Below are 11,628 nucleotides of genomic sequence, written 5' to 3' on the forward strand. Positions count from 1 at the left end.
TATGCATACCGCTTCGGCTTTAATCACAAAGTCGAGACATGGCCATGGAATGTCAATAAATGCCATAGTAATAAAAACATTTGCCCGAGTCTGACCGGCAAATTCTCATTTGTGAGTGTATCTTTTGGGTGAACGCGACAAGCAAAATTAAGATAACCATTCGTTCAGGTTTAATCATCAAGAAATTTCCCGGCTACGATTTTTTTGTGACTGGCAGGCACACTCAAGCACCCCAGTGGCCTAAATTTGTTCTCATTTGGTATAGTTGTCCTACCGTATTACTTCTTTGTCTTTGATTGGTGAGCATCCCCGTGACACTTACCTTTGGTGCGTCATGGCCTATTTCTATACTTCTGAGCTTGGTGCTGTGCTCGCCTGTAGAATACGGGTATATTGGCTTGTAATGGTCCTCACTGGTACGAACTGTACATTTTTAACCCAATTAATATTGCGTTGATATGACACGGTTTCGTCATCCTGATGATCCTGTCCAGTTATACTAGCCAAGTAATTAATACTGTAACGAATTGACTTCATGCCTCGCATACCATCACCATCAACTTCACCGTGTCCTACTCCGCCACCGGAATCACAAGCTCTTAGTGGTATCACCTTACATATCATAGATGCTAAACTTGACCCAAAGGAAACAGGAGAGATGTACACATTAGCTCAAAGCACTGGTGCCAAGTTGTCTCGTGTTCCCCAACTTGCCTCTGTTCTTATTACACGTTTGACAATGAGGAGACGGTTGGAGAGACACGTGTCTTGGGATGTCGCAGTGGGTACTCTCTTTCGATTTAATGGGAGATGCTAAGCGGGTTTAGAATACAAAACACATTGTATCACCTGAATGGCTTCGGACGTGTGCACAGCAAAAGTTGTTACCTTTTTCTCAGTTCCAAACAATCAAGACAGCCGCCGGAAGTCGTCGTGGGTCACTTGCTAGAACGACAATGGATACTATTCAAGATTCCGTCTCTATTGGAGCCTCTCGTCCCGATCATAAGAGCTCCGGAGACCACGAGCACCCTCTCTCGACACACCGCCATTCCCCCCTATTTTGTCCGAATCAAGAACTATGTCTGGAGCTTGCTACTCTAGTGAAGGCTCGATTTTTGGAAGGAGAATTCAACAGTGAGCTAAGTTACTCTCGTGCTATCGCCGTAAGGATTGTTCAAGCGCCAATTTGCCAATATCAGGCTAAACGATTCTTTTTTGCAGACTGTTAAAGGTATTTGTGGAAGTCTTCCGTAGAATTTGGTGCCTAAGCCACTCGTTCAGCTTATCCCAAAAAAATCGAGGATACCAGAGATACACGAAATCTGCCCTATATAGGACCTAAGATCCAGAAACTCGTAAGTGTCAAGTCGGGAGATGTGGCCGTAAACTTGAACAAGTGCTGATTTGAAGGTTCGCAGATCGAAGAGTATCTAAAAACTGGCAATATTGCTGAAGCACGAAAAGCCGCAGCATCAGAGCGATTCCAAGTACTATCGCTGCTTACACAAGTACATGGAGTAGGTGCAGCTAAGGCGAGAGAACACTATGCAGCAGGTCGTAGAAGCCTTGAGGATCTTAGAAAGTTCTACAGGGCAAAAGTCGAGGCCGGTACCCACCTAGGTATAGCTGCGGCCCTCGAGCTGCATGATGAACTTAACACTACGTAAGATCATTGCTTTGGTCCTTTTGTGTACTGATTATTCCCTCAGAATTCCACGTGAAGAGGTAGGCTATCGCAAACGGTGTTTTTGGCGAATTATCGGCAGTTCAACTAGGTTGTGAATATACGATTTGTGGAGGTATTTACTCTATATTTCGCTGGAATCAAGCTTATCAACTTAGGCTACAGACGGGGGAAACCCTACAGTAATGATATCGATATAGTCTTCACACATCCAGAAGTAGGCACGGAACGGCACTTATGCACCAAGCTTGTCGACCGATTGAAAACCAGTGGTATAGTGAAACATGTCCTCAGTGCATATCGAATTCTTTTATATGCTCGTGCTGTTTTAATTGATAAGGACACTAGATCAGTCCGCATATACTTCAAACCATGAAGGTACACATGGGCACCAAACGAGATCGTCAGTTTGCTCCTCTTTATCCTGATTTCGACTTTTGATGGACCATTTGTCCCAGACGCGCATGTATGGATGTCCTGGACAAAGCGCTTGTTATCCTCAAACACAAAGATTCCCTCCATCGACGGGTAGATCTTATCTTTGCTCCATGTCCCGTTTACTGGACGGCTGTAGTTGGATGGCAAGCCTACTAAGATCTACATTCGCATTAAACCCTAACGCATATGTCCACCCACCAGGACTGGCTCTAAACAATTTGAACGTGATCTTCGGATTCACGCAAAGCAACAGTATGTGCTCTCTACTTTTTGTTGGTTCACTCTATCTTAGTGCAACTTCTAGGGGATTGAAATTCGATAGTGGCGGAATGTGAGTGCCTTATTGTCTCCGTCCCTGGATGATCGCTGGATGTTGATTTCCCCCTCATGATCTCGATAATCTGGCCACATTTTCCATCGTTCTAGAACACGTCTGCGAGATTCAAAGCCGATCGTGGCGTATAGCGAGGAAGAGGTCTTCTCGAAGCTGAACCTCAAGTACGTTGAGCCCGAGTTTAGAAACGCGGACGTCTAGGATCTTGTGAGATAAGGTAACCTCATGAGTAGGCCTCTTGTGAGTTCAAAAGTCGGTGTACCATTGCTGTGTTTGATGCCTTGCATCACGAAGTCTTGTATACCATAACTCTCTTATTACGTGGAACATCGATTGACTTTATTGCAACATCCTGTCTGAACAATGCGATCGCGGGGCTATACTACAGCGATTATCGAAAAAGCACAAAATTAAATGGGAGGTCATACAGTGGGTAATGATACAAATAGAAGAGTAACGATCGTGTCTGCAAACGTGGAAAATTAAGACTCTATAGATACTGTGGGCTTCAACTAGACAAAACAAATGCGACTTGGCCGGGTTGAGGAAAGCGGAAGAAAGCGAACGATGTCATGAAAAAATCGTTGAAAGTCGTGAAATCGAAGGTGTGTAATATCTAATAGCACCTGGTTAGCGAAGGGCGATTCAGTCCCAGGGAGAGCGCAACTCGCCATAATGTAAAAGAGGGAGAGCGCAACTCGCCATAATGTAAAAGAGCCGACCAAATACGGTCACTATTTTTAGACCCAGAGTCTACCATCCTCCGAGGCAACGTACTGCACTTCACTAATCGTGCGCATTCTTGTATGAGATGGCGGTGACCTCAGGATTCGTGGTCCGACCTTGGCATTTATTGTCTGTACATTCCGGGGAGGGACAGTCGTCACCATGCCTGAATGTGAACCTCGCTTTTCGTACACAATAGGCGGTACCTCGACAGCCTGTTGAGCCTCACCCTCCTCTTCTCGCAAAGAATCAACACCTGGTGTACCGAATTTATAATCCTTGAGCTTCGACTCGAGGGCCTCTAATCCAGAGGTGCGTGGAGTGTTCCCATCCGACCGCTTCCAAACTTGAATTCTCGTAAACTGGACGAGGAAACGGTGTTCCGGAGTCTTGGAGCCCGTGCAATTAACTCCTTGTCACACAACTCGGCGAGCTCCGTCAGTTCAAGATATTTAGCTTCATCACGAAGCTCGCACAGTGCTTCAACTCGTGCAGGTTCAGTACTGAGGGCGAGCGATGCGGCACGGGGCAAAATTCCTGGAGCGCTTCCCGAAGAACGCAAGTAAGTGAGAATGTGTGCATATGGTGCACTTGGGCGATCAAGGAAGATGTGGATTGGGCCATTTTGAGAGCTTTGTAGTTGGGGAACGATTCCTGCTTGAGCGAGGTGTGCAGCGAAGAGCGACGAAAAGGTAGAGTCGAGCGAGGCTTCTTTGCTGCCAGCTGTAGGCACGAGGGCTTGGAGGTAAGTGGCCAGGCGAGACGGGCGGGCGGTAAGAGTGGCCACTGTCGTTCGCTGGGCCAGAGTAGACGTCTCGAGTTGTACAATTACCTGAGATGGGACGACAGGGCGAGTCGGCACAGTAGAGAGGACCGGGTGGAAAGGTGGGAGTGGGGAAGTCGGGGGTGTATCTTTTGGCGGAACAGATGCTTGGCGAGGAGGCGGGAGAAGCGGGAGATACTGCCCATTGGAGCTGGTTGACTTGGTCGGCGAGGGTGGCCTGAGCGCTGCTCGGAGCAAAGGTTGGCGACTCGAAGCCAAATTAAGCGGTAATGGAACAACACGTGGTGGGCTCTGAAGATGCGAATGGCTTTTTGACGTATGCAGGCTGCGTAAGCCAGACGGAGCTGGCGAAGCGCGGCCTGGGACAGACGACTCTTGTCGCATGATAGGTGAGTCGCGTCGAGGAACGGGGGATTCGCGGCGGGGAGGTGACTCGCGCCGACTGGTTACAAGTGGTGGTGTTGCGTTGGAAGGAGAGACGGGGACAGGTGCGCGGATATCGATGACGGGATACTCATTAACAGGCTCATCCTTCTCATTGGGTGTCCCGGTGCGGGGTAAGGAGTTAGTGTGTACGTGTTGAGGCGTACGAACCACAGCGGGCCCATTTCCTAATGCACTTGGAGCTCGTGCAGCAACATCGTATGGGTTTGTCGGTCGGGGGTCGGATATTTGCATGTTTTTAATTCCAGAAGATTGTGATGTCTGACTTGTTCCGCGGCCAAGCCAGGCAGCTGCAGCGATCTGAAGTGAGCCCTTGAGTGAGTGACCCTTTGGGAAAGTAGGCGACTTGGGTGATGGTGGGATCGCTTCACTAGCAGCACCCCGATATTGTGAATTTAGGTCAGAAGCAGAGGTTTGGCGAGATAACGTAGCCGCCATTGCTTTTTGTGGTCGAATGTTTAATCTGCTATGTTCTATGTTCGAAGCTATGCGAGAGGGCGTAGGAGTACAAAGCAGGCAGCGAGGGTGTCGAAAATTACTGGCGATACGGATCGTCCTCCCTCCCACTTTTAATCGAGAAATATCATCACCGAAATCCATTGTGCCCAAATAGTACAAGACCCAGAGATGTCGGATCGTCGTCAAACAATGGAATTTGAACAAAGGAAGGCCCGATAGCCACCTAGACCATCACGTGCGGTTCGACCATCTTAATCTCGCTATGACCTCTGCTTCAACCCCTATCGCACCCGAAACTATAGCATATCGACAACAACTTGCTCTACATGTCCTCCCCAAGTCACCAAAGCTATCGATACACCACGCAAATCGCATCCGAAAACTTCATCCCTCACTCCCCGCTCTAACGCCGATATCATGTTCAAAGTGTGAGAATGTATCCCTGCACGGAAGAGGCTCGATCCGCGTGGCACGGTAAGTTTTATGCGTCTATCATGAACAGAAGTGAGGAGGAGAACAAACTCAAAGCCAGGCGATAGTCAAGGCATGCAATGTATGCGGAAGCGTCACCTCGGTTCCTCGCCCTGAGAGTCGGACGAGAGCAACATTTCAGAGCGTCAGAGCTGCTCGTAGAACGTCAAATTTTGGCCGATGGGTTCCTCCGGCAGACAGCGCCGCCGGGAGTACGGATTTAGGGCCCTTGATGCCTGTGGAACCCTTGAAGGTGGAACCCCAACCCCAAGCGATTATTCAGCCCAAAATCAGCCCGGGCACTCAGTCGACACCAAAGAGCACTACAAATAAGAGGCAAAAGGCAAAAGGTGGATTGCAGGGCATGCTACAACGTAACCGCGAACGCGAAGCCCGTGAAGCTCAAAACAAAAATGCTGGCTCAAATAGTTTGAGTTCGTTCTTACAAGATCTATAAACTTTCAAAAACGACTCCAGAAGTAATGAGATGTTGTCGAGACGTACAAAGGCCGATTAGTTTTGCCACCCCCACGCATTCAATCACTCCAAATATGGCTGTTTTGAACATGTAAATATGTGTCCTAATTTACTAACTCTACTATCCCAATAATCTATCACGTCACATGAATGGCCCAATGCAAAAAGGCAAACTCAGCACAGTCTACAAGGGACTTATGCTTTTTCCTCAACCGGAGAACCTCTCCTGGTAGCTTCACCGTCGGGTCGGGTGATAAAACGCCCAGGCCAGAATGGTACGTATATGCTATCAAACGTAATCAGCACCAACATCTTTTGAACAAGTTAACGGGAAGATGACTCACGCAACAGCAACAAACAATGGGTACGTATCCAGTCCATAGAACAACGATTCGGTCGTAGCCAGGTGTCCTCGGAAACCTTCAGACAGCTCAATGGTGCGGAACACCGATCGGATCTACGTGTACACTGATTGAATGGACGTCGAAAGGAATAGCAGGCTCGATGACGTACCAAAATGCCAACGCAGCTCAATGCGAGTGCAGCCGCCAAGGTTTTCCAATTGCTGTACCAGGGGACAGGAGGGTCGTGATGCCATATCTCCGGGGCAGACTTGTAAACGCGAATGAGAAAAACGATATAGAGTGCGCTGAAGAGTGCAAACGAAGCTAATTGCAGCGCGAGACCTGTTAAGAAGAGCTGTGTCCGTGTCAATAACCAACAAAGGCTATCCGTTAAACAGCGGAAGGACTTACCTTTTGCCCGATACGGAGTTTGTCTGGGTCGTTGGTGGTTGACATGCCACCTCCACATGCCTACGAAGACGTCCAGTAACAAAACCGGAAGTGAAAATGGTTACGTACCTGAACGGCAAAACTAAACACATCGGAGGCCAAGAATATCTTCATGACTCGGTCAGGGCGAATAAACAGGTACTGGCCCGCATTCAAATGGGTAACAAGCCGTCCAAGAAGAATGTAATCCGCTGCTAGGAAAGCGCACGGCTGCGCTCATTCTCAGAATTAGTATACAGTCATTTGGTCACAGACCAGGTTGAAGACTTACCGACAAGACAACGAAAAGGTATTCCGCAATGTAGATTCCCTTTGAATGGGGATTTTTTGCCAGTCCTACGAGCCCAAGTAAAAGATTAGCCGACTGATACGCGCATGTATGGATATCGCTACATACCAAACCTTAGTGCTAAGCCCACCGAAAAGGTATAAGACCCAATAACAAGACATAACATCCACTTGGCTCCCCATTTTCTCATACACAGCGCGAGAGCTGTAGCAGTGATGAAGTACAGTCCGAAGCTCACACCCGTCAAGACATTTGAGGGGATGTACCTCTGAAAGAATTCGGTCGATAGGAGTAACACGTTGCATAGATAACATGATGACTTACCAACGGATTGTACGGATCATTGTATGGGTCAATGAATGGATCTCCGGGTGGTGGGAGGCCAGTCCTGGCACCTTGGACGACGCCAAGTAGAGCAAGTAAAGACAGAGAAAGCATATTGCGGAGGAAGAGAAGGGGGGCCGGACAATATGTTCCCGAGCCACTCGGAGTATTATACCACGATGAAGCTGATTGCCAAGCGAGTTCACCGTGTGGGCAAGCTTTCGGGCCCCGGTGGATAATGCGATATCTTATAAATTATCTTTCCTTAAAATAGCCGTTGTGGCAGTGTTAGGCGCGCTCGGGGCAGATTCCATAAAAAGTGCAATACCTTTGCTTTTGGAGCGTATAAGAACGTGGGATAATGAGTAAACCTACTTGTATGCACTTTGTTACACAGCAGATCCCTATAGAACAGTTCTTTTAATAGAGTTACAGAGCAAAGTGTGGTTGCTACTGGCTGTACTCACACATTGAGACCATAAGCCATCACTCAAGTCCAAAATACCGCTATCTTACCATTGCAATAGATACTCATATTCGCTTTGGCTTTATAAACGAACTCAAGTCCAAGTCGCAAGGACAGGTCGAAGATCAATTGGGCCAGGCGCGTACTCACGTGACATGTCAACAAACCGCTCACTCGGGAGTTGATCCCAGCTCGACGTCAACCGACCACATCTATCGAAAATGGTAACTACAATGCAATCTGAAGCTGGTCCATCCAAGCGCCGTCCTAGGCCCTCGGACGAAGATGAGGATATGGATGCAACTACACCCCCGCGAAAGAAGACAGCGACGGCCCGCAAGAGTACAGGTGGGAAGCCCCCTAGGAGGAGCAGTACGTCGAATTCAAAATCTAAATGTGAGCCAAAATAGTTATTTTCTTGTACTGATTAGTTGAAGGCTCATTGGGCGGTAGCAAAGCAACAGGATGGCGACGACGACGAAGGCACCAAAAAGAAACGACGGTATAGACCTGGAGTGCTCGCATTGCGCGAAATTAGACGTTACCAAAAGTCGACAGACCTGTTGATAGCTAAACTGCCGTTCTCCCGTGTGGTAAGCTTTAATTATCTGGTCTATTGCTTAATTTATTCTTTAACTGGATATGGTAACATACAGGTCCGCGAGGTTGCACAGGACATGACTACTCAAGCAGGCGGAGGCTACCCCGCCGGACTTCGATGGCAGAGCTCGGCACTTTTGGCACTCCAAGAAGCAACTGAAGCCTACCTTGTACATCTCTTTGAAGACACGTGCGTCCCCCAGTTTATCCCCGCGTGCTTCTTTGCCTCACCATACCCCCACTACAGAAACCTGTGCGCAATTCACGCCAAGCGTGTAACAATCATGCAAAGAGATATTCAACTCGCTCGACGAATTAGAGGTCGGATGTAAATACCGTTATGTTCTGGGATTTTGGGTATTTATGCTTTAGTTCTGTCATGTATAATAGGATTTAGTTAAAAGCTAGATGTTATCGATATCCATTCTAGTCGTGTCTATATACGCATCTACATCTATACATTAGCCTCTTCCAACTGAGTTTCGGCGGCTAAGAAGTCTTGATCATTCTCGAATGCCGGAACTGTTCGTGCGTAGACCTATTTCCCGAATATTGTTCGTTTGTTCGTCACCAAGCCACGAATGAACTTACCACAAGCTCGCGCAACTCAATAATCGCTTTAGCCAATCGATTCTCCGAGTCGGGAATCATCTTTTCTCCCTCCTCAATATCTTTTTCTAAATAAACCAGTAAATGAGCAATAAGGACAACACACGAGAGAGAGAGAGAGAGAGAGAGAGACGTACGGCATTCTTGATATCGTATTCATCAGCCCCTTCAGCAACTAATTTGTCCAACTTGCTTTTGAGCTGCAGAGCCTCTTGACGGTACATGTTGTGTTCTTTCCACAACCTATCCATCGAACCATCGGCCAACGCGTCCAAGAGGAACAAGTCGGTCGGACACATACCGTTTAACAGATCCCGTCTTGATCTTCATTTGCCTCCTAACATTATCGATGTCACTTTGACTCATGGTGGTGGCGAGAGTAACGATTGGGATAAATGCAATAACGAAGCTACGCTCTGACGCGCGCTGAGATTCCAGACTCGATCACGTGAGAGTGGGAATTGAATCTTAAAAGTCAAAGCCCCAGAAATTGACGTCGACTGTTAAAATTTGGTTCTTAGCGAAATGTCTGAACCGGTGCCTGGCCCATCTACTGTCAGTCAATGTGCGCTCTGCTCTCAACCTTCAAAGTATACTTGTCCACGATGCAGCGTAAAAACATGCTCCCTTGTTTGTTCTAAATCCCATAAATCCAAAGACAACTGCTCTGGCGAAAGAGACAAGGCTAAATATGTCCCCATGAATGAGTATGGCTGGGGAGCCCTAGCGGATGACTATAGTTACTTGGAGGATTTGGGGAGGAATGTTGCTACTTGGGGGAGGGATTTGAGCAAAGGGAAGGGGAAATGGAAGGGGAGGAGTCCAAAGTTAGAGGCCTTGAGGGTCCAGCTTGCTACGAGGGACATCAAGATTCAATTTGTCGCAGAAGGGATGGAAAAGAGGAGGCTAAATCAGAGCTCCTGGGATCCTAGGTAAGTATATTGCGCTCATATGTATTTAACTAAATTTAATTTGGAACAGAACAAGACGATCAATCTAACAGTAGAATTTATTTTCCATCTCCAAGGCTCACAGCCTATCCGAATCCTCACGCACAGAAATAATCTGTCTGCACCCCTTGAGACTTCTCTTGCTTCACATCTTAAGCATAAATCAGACGTTCCGGCCGACATACTAAGCTTGATGACCACAAATGGCTCACAGATATTATACACAATCGCACGAAACCAAACTTCCGGGACAAGAAACCAAATATCAAGCACCTACACTTGCTATCCGCTTGGGCTCGACATCCGCTGCTGCGAGGCCGAAAATTCGAAAAGTGTTTTACCCACTTGACCCCAATAGGTCGCTGCAGGAGTGCCTAAAGGGACAAGAAATGGTCGAATATCCTACCATTGACGTATTTGCTTCAAAGACCGTATTCTGGCAAGTAGGTTGGGTGAGCTGGGCGAAAATGGGGTTGAGATCCGGGAGGAACCTCCATTGAAGAAGAGAAAGACAGACACTGGTATTGGAGGGCTGGTCGGATATGGAGATGATAGCCAGTCGGACTCGGACGTAAGTCACGGGGCAGGCTCGGAGGAAGAAGGAATTGGGATTTTAGGGGGCTATGAGAGCGCCGAGGATGTAGATGAAGGCCTCGGAGAGAGCTAGATAGCAATAACCATAGTGCAATATGCCTTGTTAACATATACGATACAAAGTACGAACCAAGCCAGGTCCCAAAACTGAACAGCAACTCTACACCTAGATATCATCCATCCCAGCATCGATCTCCACCTTTTGGCCTGGCTGGAAGGCGGGAAGACCTACGGAGTATTTGTCAGTAATCGTTTAAAGGGTTGGGTTTAGTCATAAAAGATGATGAGCGTCATAAGAAATGAGTAAAGAAACGAGAGCTTACCAAGATAAGGACAGCTAGCGCATCTGAATGCATCTCCCAAGAAACAGCTTCCACAGCTGCTCGTAGCTTTCGGAGCGGCTTTTGCAGCCGCGATGAGCTTGGCCTTTTCATCTCCGCTCACAGCACGCGCATTTCCGTCTACCATCCCGTCCAGCATCACAACTGCCTCGGCGGCCTCGACTTCGGCCAGCCCACATGTGCAGCCCTTGCACGCGCGCTTTCGACGAGGGCCATTCGCGGTTGGCGGTTCGCAAGTCGGTACGGGCCTGGCCTTGTCTGCTGCAGTCAGCAACGAATCCGGGTCAATCGTGTTCGTTGAAGGGGCGTTGAGGGCCCACAAAGCTGCTTTGGCCGCCTTGTCTCTCTTTGGAAGCTTGATTGCAGCTGCAGTGGCTGGCGCCTGCGCTACCAAAGTCCCATTCGTCTGAGAAACGACTTGCAATCCAGCAGCGCGTACATCTGACTCGAATGATTGCGGGGGGTTCGTAAAGTGAACTTTGCCATTTGGGACGATGGCTTTGGCTAGGGTTGTTGCGAGGAAATGCAATTGGGCTGCGGCGGCTGCATAATCCGCCTCGGTCAAAAGGACGTGTGCGGAAGAGTACTTGGGCGACAATACGGTTCCTTTATTTCTTGTAAATCTAGATCGTGAGCCACGGTGAAAATTACTCACCTGCGTCAAGGATGCGATCCAATATCTGCCTTTCCACAGCACCGGAGCCCAATGACTTCAGCTCTTCACTCTGAGCCAGTTCAGTGATCAAAGACTGGTACCGTCCATCTTGAGCAGTTCCGAGAGATCCAACGACTAGAGCAGGTCCAACAGCTGTAGTCATGGTGGTGGTACAGTAAGCAATCC

General features: G+C 48.2%; 8 protein-coding genes across 8 annotated transcripts; 4 read left to right on the forward strand and 4 right to left on the reverse strand.

Moving 5' to 3' along the window:
• Positions 1–535: 535 nt before the first annotated feature.
• On the forward strand, positions 536–1,670 carry RhiXN_04492 (Fingers domain of DNA polymerase lambda; the record flags this gene model as incomplete). The annotated part of the gene is made up of 5 exons (XM_043324309.1): positions 536–781; positions 828–1,166; positions 1,225–1,234; positions 1,285–1,358; positions 1,422–1,670. The coding sequence occupies 5 exons, from the start codon at positions 536–538 to the stop codon at positions 1,668–1,670; spliced, it is 918 nt and encodes a 305-aa protein (XP_043176728.1).
• A 1,529-nt stretch (positions 1,671–3,199) lies between these two features.
• RhiXN_04493 (uncharacterized protein) lies at positions 3,200–4,851 on the reverse strand (the record flags this gene model as incomplete). Its single annotated transcript, XM_043324310.1, has 2 exons — positions 3,200–3,486; positions 3,522–4,851. 2 exons carry the CDS (start codon positions 4,849–4,851, stop codon positions 3,200–3,202), a joined length of 1,617 nt encoding a protein of 538 aa, XP_043176729.1.
• Positions 4,852–5,134: 283 nt separating this feature from the next.
• On the forward strand, positions 5,135–5,800 carry RhiXN_04494 (uncharacterized protein; the record flags this gene model as incomplete). The annotated part of the gene is made up of 2 exons (XM_043324311.1): positions 5,135–5,346; positions 5,401–5,800. 2 exons carry the CDS (start codon positions 5,135–5,137, stop codon positions 5,798–5,800), a joined length of 612 nt encoding a protein of 203 aa, XP_043176730.1.
• A 215-nt stretch (positions 5,801–6,015) lies between these two features.
• Positions 6,016–7,341, reverse strand: RhiXN_04495 (RTA1-like protein; the record flags this gene model as incomplete). Its single annotated transcript, XM_043324312.1, has 8 exons — positions 6,016–6,106; positions 6,165–6,277; positions 6,334–6,519; positions 6,576–6,635; positions 6,684–6,824; positions 6,886–6,950; positions 7,012–7,171; positions 7,228–7,341. 8 exons carry the CDS (start codon positions 7,339–7,341, stop codon positions 6,016–6,018), a joined length of 930 nt encoding a protein of 309 aa, XP_043176731.1.
• A 585-nt stretch (positions 7,342–7,926) lies between these two features.
• On the forward strand, positions 7,927–8,625 carry RhiXN_04496 (Core histone H2A/H2B/H3/H4; the record flags this gene model as incomplete). The annotated part of the gene is made up of 4 exons (XM_043324313.1): positions 7,927–8,089; positions 8,147–8,286; positions 8,350–8,483; positions 8,541–8,625. The coding sequence occupies 4 exons, from the start codon at positions 7,927–7,929 to the stop codon at positions 8,623–8,625; spliced, it is 522 nt and encodes a 173-aa protein (XP_043176732.1).
• Positions 8,626–8,747: 122 nt separating this feature from the next.
• RhiXN_04497 (tubulin-specific chaperone A) lies at positions 8,748–9,268 on the reverse strand (the record flags this gene model as incomplete). The annotated part of the gene is made up of 4 exons (XM_043324314.1): positions 8,748–8,831; positions 8,885–8,970; positions 9,009–9,145; positions 9,204–9,268. 4 exons carry the CDS (start codon positions 9,266–9,268, stop codon positions 8,748–8,750), a joined length of 372 nt encoding a protein of 123 aa, XP_043176733.1.
• A 159-nt stretch (positions 9,269–9,427) lies between these two features.
• On the forward strand, positions 9,428–10,519 carry RhiXN_04498 (Zinc finger HIT domain-containing protein; the record flags this gene model as incomplete). The annotated part of the gene is made up of 3 exons (XM_043324315.1): positions 9,428–9,834; positions 10,067–10,295; positions 10,340–10,519. 3 exons carry the CDS (start codon positions 9,428–9,430, stop codon positions 10,517–10,519), a joined length of 816 nt encoding a protein of 271 aa, XP_043176734.1.
• A 93-nt stretch (positions 10,520–10,612) lies between these two features.
• On the reverse strand, positions 10,613–11,605 carry RhiXN_04499 (Fe-S cluster assembly protein DRE2; the record flags this gene model as incomplete). The annotated part of the gene is made up of 3 exons (XM_043324316.1): positions 10,613–10,674; positions 10,770–11,393; positions 11,443–11,605. 3 exons carry the CDS (start codon positions 11,603–11,605, stop codon positions 10,613–10,615), a joined length of 849 nt encoding a protein of 282 aa, XP_043176735.1.
• Positions 11,606–11,628: the final 23 nt, after the last annotated feature.

Source organism: Rhizoctonia solani, chromosome 1, assembly GCF_016906535.1.
Source record: "Rhizoctonia solani chromosome 1, complete sequence".
Lineage (NCBI taxonomy): Eukaryota > Fungi > Basidiomycota > Agaricomycetes > Cantharellales > Ceratobasidiaceae > Rhizoctonia > Rhizoctonia solani.